The following is a 17,993-nucleotide window of genomic DNA, read 5'->3' as shown; positions in this document are numbered from 1 at the left end:
AATGGCAGCGCAAAGCACAAACACTGATGGAGCCGTGTTTGGGTGTGGAACGAATTGAAGATCGAAAGACAAAGCGTCTGGACGTCTGGCACCATTAGGGAAAACGCCACAAAGCAAATTGTATCATTATGCAGTGATCTTTGAAAAAATTTCAACATCCAGAGCCTTATCACCTCTGCTGGCAGCACGTAGTCAGAAATAACTCACTGTGGAGAATTTGTGACTGGCTCACTGGGGAAAATTGCTCAGATAAAAATGGGCTGGGACACATTGTCTGCCACCGCACCTGACACATTAGAGGTAGTGGAAGTTTCAGTTTAGATGACAAGTTCTGAGTTCAGCGCCAACACAAAGGCTGTTTTGCCTCTTCAAAGGGGTTGAAGCTGTGCACTTGAAAGTAAAAAGACAGCAAATGACTTAAAACAGTGGATGAGATTGCACAATGCATGGCGTTTGTGTTTTTTTTTTTTTTTGCGAATGTCTGGCATTGACAGCACATCATGTTATGTTCGCCGCCAAAACAGACAAAAAAAAATCTGGTGTGCAACACAAATATGGTTAACAGCTCTGTGTTCAAAAAGACAACAAGACTTCACCAAACTGCAGTTCAACTGATGAGAAACTACAGCTCACCACAGGGTCTGCTGGCACGCAGATAACTGACTGTGATTGAAATGCACTGTTCTTGGAGCTATTGTTTGGGAACACTAATTAGTTATTGATAAAGGGAACTTGAGGGGGGGAGGAAAAAAGCGATGAAATACTTATGGGCAATTGGATTTTTTTTTTTTTTTCCCCCAAAAGCAGCACACAGTAGACTAATTAACTTTTGAAAGGTTCCACCTCTGAAAAGTAGCTCTAAATGCCTGAAAACATCAAATTGTTGCAAAACTGATGTTTTTCACTTTTCCCGTGGGTTTTTTTTCTCCATTCCTTTATATTCTTCAAAGGGTGCTTTCATGCTGTGGTATTTATTAGAAATTATTCATGTACCACAGCAGTGTCCTTCAAATCATAAATATCTAAATATCGCTCAACAACAGATAAAGTGGAATAGTTTGCTGATGATGAAACTTGGGTTCATCTAAATTACTCACATATTTTCTCTTGGTGCCTCAGTAACTCTTTATGTTGTTGCTAAATTCAAATGTGACTTCAGGTTTACGCCACTAAGTAGTAATACTTTTTCATTTTAGAATTTTTTGCTTTTTAGAGGCAGCTTGAATACAAATGGAGTTTAGTTTGTGCAGCCGCAGTCAAGCTACATCAAGTAAAGGAGAGAGCTTTTTTAGAGCACAGTAACTGAAACATGTTTTTATTTTTGTCCATTTGTATCCATGCAATCTGCTTCAATGTTCATTGATTGACCGCTGATGAGGTTTATTGAGATTTACAGCACACCCCACCCCCACCCCCCAATACAAACACATACAGAGGGAGGGAGGGAGGGAGAGAGCGCGAGCAAAAACAACCACCATCTGATCTCTTCTTCCAAATTTTGGGTGGGGTCCCTTTCGCTGCAGGATTGGAGTTGGAGGGGGGTTGTGGTGTGGATGGGGGGTTGGGAGCCGCTGTCAAGCAGCAGTTTAAACACGGCAGAGCAGGGGTTGTTTGCCAGTCTGCCAATAAACCGTGCATGGGAATTTTGGTGGAAAGTTGAGAAAATCACACTTCACACGTTACCAGCTGTACAACAAAAGAGTGGGACAGTGTGAAAACATAACATCCTGCATGGGCTGACCAGTGCTCCACGCAACAGCATCTACTTTCATCCAGGAATTGTCTCTTGGGAAAAATCTGACTCACACCATGGATCAAATAGTCTCACTCTTCTTGCCTGGCTGTTTTGCACTCAATAACCCCTTTTTTTCAGATCAGGCTTCGTCTCACTGTACTCCCCCCCGCCCCCCCCCCCCTCTTCCTCTTTTGAGTGATGCCATGCGTAGGCGTGCCCCCACCCTGCACCCTGCGAGGGTCACCAGCCATGGCTGCTGTTTATTCCACTGTCACTGTAGATCCATCAGAGGAGGATACCATGCCCAACAATGGACGCCCTCGGGGGCTGAACTGAAAATGGCTCAATGCTTAGGCTATATCAATACTGTGAAGCGAGGATGCATTATAAGAACATCTTACTGTGCCATGTTAAGTGGTGTTGTGTTGTTCATAGGCTACAGAGGTTATATACCTACTGACTTTTGCATTACTGTTACTGTATTGTAAGTATTGTATAGATATGGTTTTGTATGTAAAATCATGATTTGCAGTGTTACTGGCAGGAAGCTGAATGTAGTAAAGGAGAAAGATCAATATTTGCCTCCAAAATACAAAAGAGTAGAGACATAGTCTCTAACATGAATAATGTAGCCTACAACCAACTAAAACCACACTAAAGTACAGTAAATATACATGTCAGCAATGGTTCAGTTATATTTTGTTATGATGTAGGCTACATTACATGTTTATAGCCTACACATAGAGAATTAAATTCTGTGTATTTGTGAATTCACTTAAATTTCCATGCATGTGTGACGATTACATTTGTAAACCTATTTGTTGCCTTGACAGTACACCTCTCATCATCATAACGACTCTAGCAATTGGGTGGGTGCTATCACTCTATCTAGCAGCAGCTCCCAATCAGCTGAGCTGAGCGCTGAAAGCAGTCACATGTCCGATCTGGGTTTGTGTTTTTTCCCCTCCACGTGTCAAGATACACGAAGCAGAAGGCGGGACCAAAACAAACCATCTGATTGGTCCGCGCCGTGTCACCAGCTTATGGCAGCGAGGAGGACGGTTCTCTTAAAGGGCCAGGCACAGTATTTTTTTTTTTCTCATCTCAATAACAATACAGCACCAGTTCAACCTCTCATGCAGACGACAGCTTATATCTCCACAGTTTAAAATGATAAATTCAGACATAAACAATCACACACAAATTAGCTACAGATTTGTTTGGCAAAAGATGGCATCAACCTATTTGCACTGGGGTCGTTGCAGCAAATGTAATAGTCCTACTACATTAATTACACATTAAAGTAGGCTTACTTGCACTTGAATATTTGCATTTGATGTCACTTCAATACTTGGATTCAGGGGCATATAAAGTGGGCTACTTCTACAGTTAGGCCACTCCTAATAGAAAATGTTCATGCAAAACATAAAATGTGTTTTTGTGTGTTTTTATGATGCATTGTCATCATAACATGACATAAAAAAATAAGATTAGTAACCAGCTACAGTGGGCTTAGTCAGCAACCGTAAGTGCTTTTCACACATTGCCATTTAAAATGTTCTAATGATATAATAAAATAGTGTGAGACTCACATGAGCCATCTTTCTGTATTGAATCCATGTTGCTACTCATTTCCTCGTGACTTTAGAGGAATTTTACTATTAGCCTAAATGAGTAGTCTATATTTCCAAATACCCAAGAAATACCAATTTTATTTAAATAGTCCTATTCTGGATTTCCCCTCGACCACGCCCATTTGCTAAAAGTGCAGATTTAGGATGCCTCTCTCCCCCCCTCCCTCAATATAAATAACAGCATTTTCTGTCTTTTCTGTGTGCTGTATTTGCATAACAACCGTGTAGCTGACTCTGTGCCTTTCACGTTTTACGGAGGGGCGGATCCCAGGCAGAGCAGCGAGGGGCGGGCCTTTCAGACACGGCGAGGGGGGAAAAAAACAACCTCTCTCCACTCAGCAAACATCCACGAGTGGCTGTAATGCACAGACGGATACGAGTCGCTTCGCCACCACAACCCGTAGGAAACAAGGTACCAGCAGGTTGTCAAGATACCACCGATCACAACGGAAAGCGCGTTTGCTGGCGGTGAGTCTAAAACGGCCGTTGTGTTTTGTATTTGTTTTTTTTTTTTTGTTTTTTTTTTCAATGAATAGAATGTTAAAATCCTCCGAGCCGTTTGTGGCAGTTTGTCAACAAATGTGCGGGGAGCTCAGCTCGGTCATGCCCGGGCAAAGACTAGACGGGGGGTGAGCCGACTACCACCACCAGACTGGCATAAGAGCAAATACAAGCTTTTGTTTTCTTGCTTTTCTCCGTTATTATTATCGCTTCTTTACTTTTTGATTGTTTGTTTGGCTGTTTAAAATGAGTAAGTGACGGCTTCGGTCCATCTGTCGTCCCGCCGGCAGATGTGTTTTTTTTTTTTTTCCTCCCCCCGATGTTGGAGAGTGAGACACCGTGGGTCTGTTGTTGCTACGCGATGAAACAGCTAATTAGTAAAAGTCAAATAGCTACTACTACAGCTAAACGGACTTGTCTTCTTGTGTTTATTTCACGCATTAATGCCTGTTTCCAGCGAGTGAACATCGGCTTTGTGATCTCAGCGGTGGTGGGGGTTGTGGATATTGGTGGGGGAAGATTTGTCAACGCGAAGTGGAGAGAGAAAGTGACAGAGCAGCAGGATAATAATAATGGGAGTAACAGTAACAACATTAACCGAAATATTCATGACGTACAAGCTTGTTAGTTAGTTTGTTTATTGTCGCCATCACGAGTAACGAGTAAAGAGCCACAGCTTTTAGGTTCAAGTTGTTGTTGCTCCTTATTTTTGGAGAAGAGGGGGAAAATAACAGAGGGAGAAAGAAAAGTTTGATTTTCCAACTTTAATCTGAGGATGTTGTTGTTGGTTGTGGTGTCAGCAGCAGGCTGTGTGGACAGGTTCAGACAGGAGGAGCCGCCAGGTTGTGGATTAAGTGTCTTTTTTACAGTGGGGAACGGTCCGACTTGGCGTGTTTACGCACTGAGCTTGCCCGGGGCAGTGTCCCCCCTGATGCGGATAAATATGCAGCACATCTCCGGTGGTCGCCCGGAGCCCACATAATGAACAATTTGAAATAAACTAATAATCACAAATATCCGTCAGTTATTATTATTTTTGTGCAGTTACACCAGTGTTATAACAAAGTCATTCACCATTCAGCTGAATTGGCTCTTCTTCTCATCCATAGATAGGCTAGGGTTCATGACTTTATTGGAGCATGTCATCTGCACACACTGACATCCACGGGACATGTCTTGCTAGTTACATGAAAACAGTAGGTGAAATCGCTGCTGCAGAGCTCACCTTGTGTGTGCACCCCCAGCCCGGGCTGTGGGTGGAGGGGATCGAGCCTGGTGCACAGATGGTGCAGCAGAGGGAGCCACTCTCTGCTCCAGCCCTGAGCCTCTGACCAGCACTGTGGCTGCTGCCAGGCCTCCCTCAAGCCCCAGGCACTGTGTGTGTTTGTGTGTGTGTGTGTATATATATATGTGTGTGTGTGTGATGTGTTTCTCTGTGTGTCTCCCTGTCTATGTTTGTTTTTTTCATGTGTCTGACACTATGGTAATCTCTGCCAGTCCTCTGTTGTCTGCCAGTGGAAATTCAAGACACAGGCAGCTCACATTGTCACTGACACACACACACACAACAACACAAAGTTCACATTTGATCTCAGCGAAACTTGGTGCACAGTTTCAGATGCCCCTACCGCCCAGATAGTAGTAATTAATAATTACTTAACTTGCCCGGGGGAGAGAGGTTAACACAAATTGGGGTTGTGTCGAATTTAAGTAATACAACAGTTTGTGTGCACTGGCAAAATGGGCCAGTGCCATTGCCTGGAGAGTAATGGAGCAAATTTGATAATGTGTCAGCCAATAATAGTCCACTTTTCTTTATAAGAAAGATAAGAATGACTCTTATCGGTGAATGATTTAAAGACAGACATATAACGGTAATGACATGGTCTTCTAGATAAACAGTGGAAATCCACAGTTTCCTCCTTTGACTCCATATGACATGACATCATGCAACAGGACAGTTTCACAAAGACATAGACTATATACAACCGGCTCCCTCGCTCAGTAAACACAATACCAGTGTATCCAGTTTCAACTTTTTTGCATTTGCCCGTCAACCCAGCCCATTTGTCTCCACTTGAACAACAAAAGGAAAACACAGGCAGCCTTGACAAAAAAAAAAAAAAAAAAAAGATGAAACAGTAGTTCAGATTGTGGCATGTGGCCAACAAGGAAGAGAGTGCAAGTGTTTGCTCTCAGCAGGCACAGTTGAGGATGGAGCGAAACTCGTTATCTCCCTCATGAAACGGCTGCTGCATGCGGCACATGACAGTCTAGCCAGAACTTTGGTTTCACTGAGGTTTCACTCACTCACGCACCACCTGCTGCTGCGTCTATGTGTGTGTGTGTGTGTTGATAGAGTAGACAACAATCCAGTGTTTGTGCGTTTGAGAGGAGAGAGAGAGAGGAAACGGCGGGCGTAGGGGCTTTATGTTGAGCAGCAGAATCGTACAGGAGGAACCTAATCCCCCTGACTGTACTCTAGTCTGTACCCTGTGTCACACTGCTCCAGATTAAGGCAAATCTAAAGGAAAAAAAAAAAAGCCTCTCTGGTGGATCTGTTGGCACTCAATTACAATTTGGCTCATACTCAGAAACAGCTTGGCACAATCAGCTGCAGGAGGGTGGCAGATCTGGCATAGCGTTCCCAGCCGCCCACTGGGTCCCACTACACAGGGTGTTTCCATACGTGTGGCTCCTGTTGCTTCTTGTGTTAAAAAAAAAAAGAGATGACGGCTGTACATCTGGCCTCTTGCATGCTTATTGCCTTACTGTGCATATGGATTTACATTGCCAGATCCATCTGTGCCTCTGAGGCGATTCATCTCTGTTTATTTTCAGTATTACCTCGCACAACATAAGCTTCTTAGTGGGTATTATAATGACTCATGATTTATTTCCATTTAATGTAGACAGGGTGCGATCATTTTCCATCTGCTAGAGGGCAAGGTTTCCACTGATAACAGCATGAAAGTTTCCTCTTTTTTTTTTAGTCTTGAAACAAATCACGCCCAAAGTTAGCAGTGAGTTAAAGATCATAAACACATATGAGTCAGTCACAGCATGTACTTTACCCAAAACACTTTCAAACATGTTATCTCAGTTTCTAAAGTTTCTATCTCATGTCCCCCTCCTCTTCTCCCCAGGGAGTTTACCGCTGAGGCGTCGGATGGATGATGAGGAGGAGGACATGTCACAGCCCATCTCACACCTCTGGGGAACGTCCTTCAGGGACGTCAAATACGAAGACCGGGCCGCGCCGATCGCAGCCGGACAGGCCCTCGCTGCCGTCACCGCTGCCGTGCCCACGTCGCAGAGTCACAACAACAACAGCATCGGCATCAACAACACGCTGCCCTGCGGCCTGCACTGGCAGCCCCGCGTACCCTTTCACGGTGAGGAAGGAGGGATGAGATATTTTGAAGTGATCTGCGCCAACGGATTTAGAAACCGAGTGTACGGCGGCACTGAATGATGCACAGGCGGTGTAACCTCACAGTATTAGTCATTCCTTTTGTTTGGTGGGTTCCTCATTGGCAGCTGTCCTCGAGCACAAAATGAATATGTGAAGATTCTCAGCACATACCCACACTCTTCCTCTGATTTGGTCATCTTCAGATGCTAATAGAGCTTTTTTTTTTCTTGGGTTATTTAACAAATTAAATCCAACGTCATCAGACGAGGCTGAATGCATTTCCACTTTAATTGGGAGGTTCAGTCATTGTATAAAATGCATCCCAAGAGCTCAATCTTGAAGCCTGCCAATCATATATATATTTATATACTTAAATTTGCTATACAATACTCACATTCCTGCCGTTTTGTTGTTGTATATTTAAAATGAACAATTCTTTAAAAAAACAAAAAACAACCACAATAATTAAATATATATATAAAGCCACATACCCACACTAATAAGTCCATCTATTTTAATCCAATATTGTTTTCCCATTTCTAATCAAATCAGTGTGACGTCACATCACACTAATTTAATTGAACGAATGTCGAAGTAGGAGGTTGTTTGTTTGTTGACTCAGTGTCACTATGTGAGAGGTACATGTTGTTCTGGGTTTTTTCAATCATCAATACATAAGCACCACTGACTGCTATTACCTTGTTCTTCATTGTAATCTAACCAGTAATGGGTGTCATGCTCCTGGCTCGCTGCCATTTCTTCTCTCAGGCCGCTCACTTCCTTAGACATATTACGTTCCTCTGCGCAGCCACACAGCCAGGCATTCAGCACACATGATAACACATAAAAACAATTGTTTTCCCCTCCAAGTGGCATGACTGCAGAGGCGCATGCTAGAGGCAGTGAGTAAACTCAGTGACACGGCCCCGCTGAAAGGCGGCAGTTCACTGAGGCTGTTGTTGATTTAATAAGGTGTTTGAGTTTTCCACCCACCAAAAACTCTCTGTCTTTCTTGTTTGCGGACCCTTCAGTCGTATTTTGGGTGCCTCGCAATTTGTTCATTTACGAGACGATCTGAGACTGAGACGGCCGAGACACATTTGCATTTTAGACCATTAATAGTAATCTAGATCATTTGTCTTATCCCAACTGTCCACAACTGTCTCGTCTGAGATCAAAAAGGAGAACATGAGTGCTTTTATGGAGCTGAAGTCTACTTATATCAAATACTGCTGATATCAGTGATGTCTCTTTTTTTTTTTTGCCTTATATTCATCTTGGCACCGCCGACTACAGCGCCGTAACATTTTAAAGATCCAACAACAACACAAGTTTTTAAGAAGCTTGATGTTTTCCTTTATAGGCAACGCTGGATTACGCTCACATTTCCCCGCTCAGTTTGAGCCTATGGAGGACCGGGGAGAGAGGCAGATTGAAGAGGAGGAAGAGGAGGAGGAGGAGGAGGGCACAGGGGAGGAAGATGACAGGATGGCAGAGAGGCCCGCGGAGCAGGCAGGGGTGAGCGTCGAGGCGCAAATTGGCCGTAAACTTCGGGAGATTGGAGACAAGTTCCAGCAGGACCATGTTGAACTGGTAAGCCTCCCAAGCAGCCAAACCTTCAGTGACCTCACACTTCAAACAACTCTCCTTTGAGCTTTACATCACAAAGTGTCAAAGTGTTAACAACATGAACATGACAAAACATATAGATTAAATGGATTTGACCTCATCTATTAACCTAATTCTCTATTATCTGCATATCACAGACAAAAATGGGTCTAGCTTTAGATTTTAAGTATTTTTCAGTCAAAAAGTTTGTGTTTGTGTGTAATGTGTGAACTATTTATATGTGTGTCAGCTTTTTACTTGATTAGAGAACACAAATCAAAGCCACTTCGTGCCAATTTGTGGCTCACTCTTGGGAAGAAAGGAGCATTTTACCATCTGGATTGGCCACCACCCGCACTGGGTAAAAATAGCCTGTGCAGTGATTCACTACTTTTTTGTGGCCTCGCCGGAGGATAAATCTTAAATCACTGATAAGGAATGATTAAATACCACAGTAAATATAGGATAGTGTCTCTTAAAATTATTCTTTTTTTTTCCTGATCTGTCAATATCTAGACATTAACTCTCAGCACAACTTGTGGTCACAGTCATTTTTGTCCTCTAAACACACTGACCACAGTCTGGGCAGAGAGTTAAAGGCCATGCTGCCAATTTTCTGTGTCATTGTAGCCCTGATACGTTGTCATTACAGTCAGTAGGAGCAGGGTAAGTTTCCTGTTGAGAGAAAAGTCAACAAAGGAGAGAAATTCATGCCTGTATGAGTTTGAATTCTCGCAGTGTTTTTTTAGATAAAACAGAAGACACGCACTCGGCTGTTTCTGATCAGCATCTTTTATTCTTTTGTCTCCACTTTGTAATTTTAAAAGTTGAAATGTCAGTTTGTTCCTTGTATCTTTCACCTGAAAGTCAGCAGGCTTTTATTTTTCTTCGTCAAATGAATTCTTTATACTGAACAGAGCATATGAAGCATGAAGCAATTTGGGACTTGTGAAGGCTTTGGGGGGGGATGATGAAGGGAATTGAGCGTGGAGGTTCACTGTTCGCAGGGCTCCCGGGGGAGTAGTCAAGCCCACATACCCTGTGTAGTTCATGATGTGCAGTTAATTGTGCACGTCAAGAAATAAAATCCACATGGAAACATGGCGGGGGATTATGTCAGACTCTTACAGCTGCCCCCCTTCGATGTAGAGACAAAGACGACAAGGTGTGTGATTGATAACAGGTCAGATTTCCACTTGTGTCAGTGTTTAAGAAAGCACACACTGGTCCCACTTACAAAAACTCACACTGCTCACGTGACTGTGGACTTAGTTAATAAGTACAGATGTACTGGGAGGGGTATCAAGTTCCTTATCTGCTGCTGCTGCTGCTGCTGCTGCGACTGTTTTGCCATGGGGTCTGTGTTGACAACAAGGTGTGGTTGATAAGTTTTGAAAAACACTTGGTCGACAGAGAGGGAGAGACTCGACAAAGGAAAGAAGAGAGACTGAAAGAGAGGGGAGAAAAAAAAGGAAGAGTGAGAGAAAGATATGAAAATGAGGATATATGGTTTGAGATGTTGACGTGAGACTTTAGAGAGTTTGAGGAAGAGCAGGTGAGATGGATGTGACTGTCACAAACAGGAGTGAGCGGCGTGTCTGTGTCTGGGTAGACTTGGCCGCCTGTTTATATGCTCGTCTAAAAATAGACTCTGACTCACACACTTATAGACGCAGCCAGTAACATGACGGCTACCCACAATACCTCAGTTGTCCCACTGACTGCCTCAGTGTGCATGTCTTTGTGTGTGTTTTTGGTTTTTGTGTGTGTGTAATTCTGTGACAGAGATAAGAGAAATTTTTCCTTTTCATTTTTTTTTCTCTCCTTTTGCCTTTCACCGTCTTGTCTGCGGCTCGAGTCGGTTTTAATCCTGCAGGATCTGATACTGCTGTTGTAGGAATATTCCAAAGGGAGAATAATCACAAGTGATCCTTCATGATATCCAATCACTCCTCCTCTGCTTGCTATTGTTAGACAGTTTCATTCGTTTTTCTCCGAGCAGAAGTTGCTGGTGTGGGCAAATGTGTGGGTTTTTGTTTATGTGGAGCACATTGTGTTTGTGGTTTTTGAGTCGTAAGCGTCCGTTTTGACTACCTTTTGTGAGCAATAAAATGTTAATGCTTCTTTTCGGTTGTAAAAAAAAAAAAAAAAAAAAAAGTTGCAGCAAACAGCAAAAAATTCACATTGTCTATTTTCGTAATTGTTTACGATACATTATGCATTAACCTAGAAATGCCAAACAATACACAAGCCGTTCCTCCGCTACCTACGCCAACGAGAGCAGAAAGATGAGCCTCATGTGGAACAAACCAGGGTGCTGTTTAAATAAGCTCAGCAGTGTAGAATTAAGGTAATTAAGGACAATTAGGGTTACATTTAGTGGTGCTGGTTCAATTCAGTTCAGTCTGCCAGTTCGGCATCAAATAGCCTGTGGCAGGCTCTGATTGCTAGGCTGGTAGAGACCTTGATGGAGCGAGCAAGAGGGGGGGGGGGGGGGGGGGGGGGGGGGGCGTAACAAGAATGCTTATGCAACAGGCTGCAATATCGGAGCACAACTGTTCAGAAAGCCAGTGGGAGCTGAGTGGCATCAGAGGCGAGGAGGGGCGGGGCGGGGCGGGCTGGGCTGGGCTGGGGGGGAGAGAGAGGGGATTTCTGGATGCAGCAGGAATCCCTTCATCTGTCTGTAGTCCACCAGGGCCACACACACCCCCCAATAGAAAATGACAAGAGCCGGGACAAGGCAGCTCCATGGGTGGGAGAAGTTTCAGTTTCCTTTGCTTTGTTTTGGTAATTACTCAGCTGACTTTGTTGCTACACGAGCCGTGATGAAATAGGAAGCGTGTTCTCTGAAAGCATTTCACTTTGAGCCTCTCGAAGAAGTCGACAGTGCAGCATTTAATAAGAGGGAATGTCTCGACACGAGGGAGGAGGAGGATAGAGCAATGTTATAAGGATAAGTGGCAGCTCCTGTGGGTTAAACATGTCTTGTTTTACAGTTGTCAGCCCGGTCCTTTTAAAAGCTTTCATCTTCTGTTTGACTTTAGGAAAGATCTTAATGAACAAATAATATATTAAACCTCCTGGCACCAGAGCAAATGCATTAATACTGAATATTCTGCAGAAGTTTCATGCAGGATGTGCATGTGACGGGACATGTTTGCTAGACACAGTCTAATGTTGTGGAAACACTCTCTGTTCTTGGTCATAAGGTTTTAGCTCACAGGGTTTACCACAGTTCACGAGGCTTCCCCTTTAAAAAAAAACCTGTTGTGACGAAATCAGACTTTGAACAGCGTCTTTCATAACAAATGGAAGTCTGATGAGCACAGTTATAAACCTGTTTAAGTGTTGAACATCCAGTCTTGCTTCATATTAATGTCTTTTTTCTTTTCTTTTCTCTTTTTTCTAGTTCATGAGGCACCAGAGACAAAACCTGCCTGCCTGGATGCGCCTTACGATGGCCCTGTTCGGCTTTCTGTTTCCGAGACAGGCTCTCGTCCCTCGCCTGAGAGGAGAGCAGAGATGAAGAGAGACTTCCTGCTGGCCCCCTCGCCCTCGGCCCTTGTTTTCCCTCAGAAGAAACAAGGGACCAGACTTTTAGAGATGGCACTGTAAGATGGAACACGGGTTCGGATTTTGTTTTCTAATTGAAAATGAAGATGAGATGAAGAAAAACACTGGTCACCGCTGGACGGAGACTGAAACAATTTTTTTCTTTTTTTTTTCCTCTTTCTTTTTTTCTTTTTTCTCTCGCCTCTCCAAGAAGAAGCCATTGTGTTTGAAGAGATATTTTCGAAATATTTGTAAGATTACCTATTTTGTACAGTAAACTGCTCTTTTTATTTGGTAATTCAAGTCTTGAAGGACCTCCATCAGTCCAGGGAATGCCTTATTCTCTCCTGCCACAGTACTTACACTTTTTGCATCAAGGATATTGTATGAAAAAGATCAATTTTAAGATTAGGCCACTTTTTTTTTTTTTTCTTTCTTTCTTTTTTTTTGGCAAAACACTGTGGACATGGACATTTCTGTGCTGAAGTTACTGACTTAAAACCTTGAGGACTCGAGGCACATTTCTAATTTATTCTCAGAAAATCAAAAAAAGCCCTGTACTTACATTTTACTGTTCCACACTGGCTAATTTGAAAATGGCTGTCATGACGTTGTGGCAGTGCTACACACTAGTGTCGCACTGTCAGGTCAGTTTAGATGCGTGTTTTATCGGCTTCCACTGTAGACCTATAGGGACATTATATCAACCTGTGTCCATTTCCTGGTGTCATCCATCAGCCTCTCCATCTCCAGTACCACTTGTGTGATTAGAAGTGGCCTAACGACCCACTGTGTAGATTCAGATCTCGTACCATTGAAAGGATGTATACTTGAATTTTAGGTGTACTGAAGATTTCAAGGTCTGACATCGTAACCGTGATTACTCTTTAAATTTGTGATCATTTGTTCGTAGGAGTGCGTGCTTACTGTTTCCAAAAATGTGCAGTAATTGTGAAACCAAATAAGCACAAAGTCAAACAAATCTCCTCTGTGAGATTACGATCAGGGAACTGGAAACAATCAGACAGCTGAAAGGCTTTCGGGGTAAATTTCATCCGTCTCTGAAGCGTTTCAGGATTTCTTTTCTCTGGCTGGATTGACAATCGTAATTTTTGCCCTCTGCTGCATTGTGGGTCACTTGTGAGAGAGATGACGTTTGTCAACAGTTACAGAGGCAAGCAATATTCAAGCCAGTGGAAGGGGAGAAAAAAATCTTAGGGATCAGCTGCATTTTGCAATCAAACTGACATGTATAGAAGGACATTCCCACCGATATGTCAGTGAAATACACCTCTTTACAAATATCGTTGTCACGGACACATTTACAGAGATGCTCTTTTCACTTTGCTTCACTCCAGGTGTAAATGTCTCAAGCACTGATTTCAAACCCGATGTGCTCATCCACACATGAGATATCCCAAGTTGAACCTCTCGTTCAAGTGCTTTCTTTCACAGAACACGTGAATTACGCTTCACTGAGAACTTAGTAAAAACAGCTTCTGTACAGTTTCACAAACACACACAGACACGTTCGGATATCGGAGAAAGTTTTATACATCCTAGTGTGACAACTGCTATGTTAGCATTTTTTGCAATGACACAGCCACTGTTTCTCAATGTAAGGTTTATCAAGGATAAAAGTCTTTAAAGACTTTAAATAAGATGTTAAAAGTTCCTCATTTGATGTATTATTTCAGTCTGTTGTAGATTCATGATATGAACTTTTGAAGACACTGATGGTTTATTTTCTGCTTTGTTTCTTCAGGGAGTAGTTAATAATCGTGTTAATTAACTGAAAACGCTGATTATGGGATGCGTTTGCGAAAAAAAAAAAACACCACTCAGTCACGATTTTGGCCGCTAGCTGTCCACGTGCTAGACGGCGCTAAACAAGCAAAGACGTTTCATTTGACTTTTTACATTTTTCCACAACATCATCAGAATAGAAGTGTGTTACAGGTTGTTGGGAGTTTTCTTTTTTTTTTTTTTAACTACACAAGTAGCTGAACCAAAAGTTTGTTTCCTGCAAACACTGAACGCTGAGCCAATTCAGATAGATGTGACACACTCTCTGGCCTCCAGTCCCAAACACTTCAAACTCGCACTCGAACGTCACGTTTAACTACTCCCTGTGCTTATGGAGAACATTTTGTTTAGTTACTTTGAGATAATTTATTCTAATTTATTTTGTGTATATTTGCTCAGTGTTACTGTATAGATGCTATCTCAGTGTGTACAGTCCTTTTCTTCTCATTGTTGACGTGCATTCAGTTGTGTGTTTGATGCCTGTGTGTGGGGAGGTTGGACTAAAGCCATGTGCCTCGTGCGTTTCTCACACGAATGGTGTGAGTCTTTTTACAAATCACACGTGAACAACAGACAATCAAATGTAACAAAACGTGCCTTGTGAGTTAACAGACCTGCCGCACTATCATCATCATCAACACTTGGCATAAATTACCCCCAAAGTCACTGGTCACAGCTGCTTGTTTCACTTGGGCTCTGTGAGATTCAACGTACTCATGACAGTGTAGAGTTGGCGCAAACAGCACGGTGCGTTTGTTGTGCCTCGATACCAAACACACATCAGTTTGATTCCTCACATCAGCTCACGAGGCACAGGCTCAACCTTTGACATCTCTCAGCACGAACGGCGAGTTTCACCACGCGAAACCTTCCCAATATCAGAGACGACTGTTTGCAGTCAATGTGCACTGTAAAAAAAAATATGGACAAAAAAAAAAAGAAAAACGACAATTTTTTTTAGCTGTATACTGTTTCCTGCGCCTCTCTCTTTCTACTCCTGTGCTGAACTTCCCCTCTAGATTCTTGAAACTTTTTAAGATCTGTAATATGCTGGATCGGCCCGGTGCGTCCGGGGCTTTTGTGCTTTATTTTCTACAATCTAGTAGGGCTGTGGGTTTACATTTGAAGGAGGAATGAGCCACCATGGTGCCCAGTATTATTTGTACGCGAGATGGGTTGAGCAGCCACTCCAGTCGGTGTGGCGTTGATCTGAGCCTGTCATTACTAGCCACTGTTGCAACCCTGACTCAAACTAAAAACATTTGTTATTTGTTCAACCTTCAGTGTCTTTAATATCAAATTTCTTCGATCAGTTTTTTGAATATCCAAGAAAGAGTGCATCTTTACTGTCAAGTGCTGTGATTAGGTGTTTTTATACATTAGACATGAATTGGACACGGCTATTGTTGCTATCTTTATGAAAAGTTTTTAACAAAAAATTTTCCATGCCTTTTTGTAAGAAGACGAAGAAAGAACTACAACAACATGATGATTTTTTTTTTTTGCTTTTCTATAATTGCTTTTTATTTCAATGTTGTGGCATTTTTAGTTTTGGATATTGCCAAGTCTGCTGTGTCACTCTCAGTTCAAGGGCTTTTTCAATATATGTAAATGGAGTAAAAATGCATGTCCAACATTCCTGGAGAAAAAATTCTGTATCTTAAGGGTTTGAATGTAATTTAATGGAGTGAAAACCACAATATCTCTTTTTAATACATGAACTGAACAGTGGAACTGATGCCAGACTCCTGAGTGCCGTGTGCGCAGGGAGTTTGTATTGTCTTCACATTGCTTTCTTTACGTTCAGAGTGGTCTCAAGGATTTCACATTCATGTGTCGTATGAAGTGAGACCCAGTCCAGATGTAGCAGTTTTTTCGTTCAAGCATTGGCTGTGTTATCTTTGGGACTGCTCTGTGTCGGCTGCACAGTTTCCAAACAGCGCAAGATGTGGAGCGATGGAGGGACTGGAGGAGGAGGAGGAGGAGGAGGAGGAGAAGGAGAACTGGGGATGTTTGTTCTTTTTCTAGTGCAATATGCTGTACATAAGAGCTTGGCTCTCGAAATCTTACAACTTCTCTTAATTTCTTTTGTTGTTAAATGGGTACATTGCTGTTTTTTTTCCATTAAAACTTTATGGACAATTGACATGGCTTGTGCATCATTTCTTTTACTTCACAGAAAAACATAAAATATATATTTTTTGTGTGAACTGAACACAATTTTGCTCTCGGCAGGTAAATCACACTGATAATCTTTTATTCCTCTCTAATCCACACAAATTTATCTTACAGCTGGCACACGTTCGTTAATGTTATTGACAGGTTTTTTAATAGCCAACTTATTAATTTTAAACACCCTGATAATGTGGTTAGGAAAATGAGCCAGGACTTATTATGTGTTTGCTTATGTAAACATCATGATCTACTTTCAGAACCCTACAGTACTCAGGGTAAATATTCTGTCATTTTAACTCAAACATTACATTACATTAAGTATCCTTAATGTATAATGTAATGTATTTAGTAGTCCAGATTACTACTATGACTTCAACTACTACTGATTGACCTCAGTCAGTCAGGCTTTCTTATTGTTCCTTGTAAATGTCACATGCCAACACTTTGATCAGATCTGGGCTCAGACTAAAAACTGGGATACTAGTATAAATATGGATGGAGTCAGTGAAGCAGTGGCAATGAAATTAAGTGGTTCTCAAGTTATGTCCAAATGTAATCTGAATTTTTTTTAAATAAAGAACCAATAAAAATCATATCTGGCTTTTTTAATTCACTAAAAGTCACATCACTGAATAAAAACCTCTTCTTTGACTTGACACCTGGGATTTAGCCTCACTAAAAAGTTAATTTAGCATGAACAATAGAGGTATTTCACAAGCCCCAGAGGCAACAGTGGAGCTCAGCACTACTTTTTCTCCCCCCATCGCCTCTCCTCTGGGAGTGGTTGGGTGGGCTGGGGGGGGATGCAACCTAACATAAACTGTGATTCACTTTTCTGTCACTGCTTTTCTAAAGCGATCTCCCCCAGGCAGCGGCTTTGTGTAGACAGGGGCAGCAAGGAAGGTTAAAGGAGTGTGTGCATCTGTGTACAGTGTGTGTGTGTGTGTGTGTGTGTGTGTGTGTGTGTGTGTGTGTGTGTGTGTGTGTGTGTGTGTGTGTGTGTGTGTGTGTGTTGGGGGGGGTTGTGGAGTGCAAAATCACGTGGCCTCAGGAAAGTGGAGAACTCATGTTTTTCAGAGAAAGCCTGACCTGAACCTCATCAAGATATTAACACCCTACATGCAGTGCGTTGTGCTGCAGGCTGAGCTAATGTGAGCCGATATTATAACGTGTCAGAAGCAGTTACAACTGTCACCTTTGGGGTATTTGTCTGTGTTGTGTTTGTACTACTCACGCAGACACTACGTACATAGTCGCTCGTGCCTTTGTAAACAGTATGTTAAAGTAGGTAAGACTCAGTGTATGTTTACGCACGCTCAACACAAATCACTTGCAGACGAGCTGCCTGCCCTTTATTGTCACAGAACAAGTTGTCTGAGAACATCGGGAGACAAGCGACTAATTTGGGATTGTCAAGTTACTTCAAAGAATAATGGTATATTGTTCATATTCCCAGAAGTCACATTTCACCACAGCCAACGATGGTTTTCACTCTCATTTCTAATTACAGAATAATTATGTGAAACTTTTGATTTTGCCTAAGCAGTAAATAAGGCAGGGCTTATTC

General features: G+C 42.4%; 1 protein-coding gene across 1 annotated transcript; it reads left to right on the top strand.

The window, feature by feature from the left end:
- The first annotated feature begins 3,716 nt into the window (after positions 1 to 3,716).
- On the top strand, positions 3,717 to 16,333 carry bmf2 (BCL2 modifying factor 2). The gene is made up of 4 exons (XM_084000342.1): positions 3,717 to 3,837; positions 7,017 to 7,265; positions 8,649 to 8,878; positions 12,303 to 16,333. Exons 2-4 carry the CDS (start codon positions 7,040 to 7,042, stop codon positions 12,417 to 12,419), a joined length of 573 nt encoding a protein of 190 aa, XP_083856468.1. The 5' UTR covers positions 3,717 to 3,837; positions 7,017 to 7,039; the 3' UTR covers positions 12,420 to 16,333.
- The last annotated feature ends 1,660 nt before the right edge of the window (positions 16,334 to 17,993 follow it).

The sequence above is a fragment of the Trachurus trachurus genome, assembly GCF_905171665.1.
Source record: "Trachurus trachurus genome assembly, chromosome: 24".
In the NCBI taxonomy this organism is placed as follows: Eukaryota; Metazoa; Chordata; class Actinopteri; order Carangiformes; family Carangidae; genus Trachurus; species Trachurus trachurus.
This window is presented reverse-complemented; position numbering and strand designations above follow the sequence as displayed.

Bases quoted from the DNA above. Each gene is read 5' to 3' on its own strand.
- bmf2 (XM_084000342.1), top strand. From the start codon at position 7,040: ATGGATGATGAGGAGGAGGACATGTCACAGCCCATCTCACACCTCTGG. The intron at 7,266-8,648 runs GTGAGGAAGGAG...TTTCCTTTATAG, and splicing joins GCCCCGCGTACCCTTTCACG to GCAACGCTGGATTACGCTCA. The intron at 8,879-12,302 runs GTAAGCCTCCCA...TCTTTTTTCTAG, and splicing joins AGCAGGACCATGTTGAACTG to TTCATGAGGCACCAGAGACA.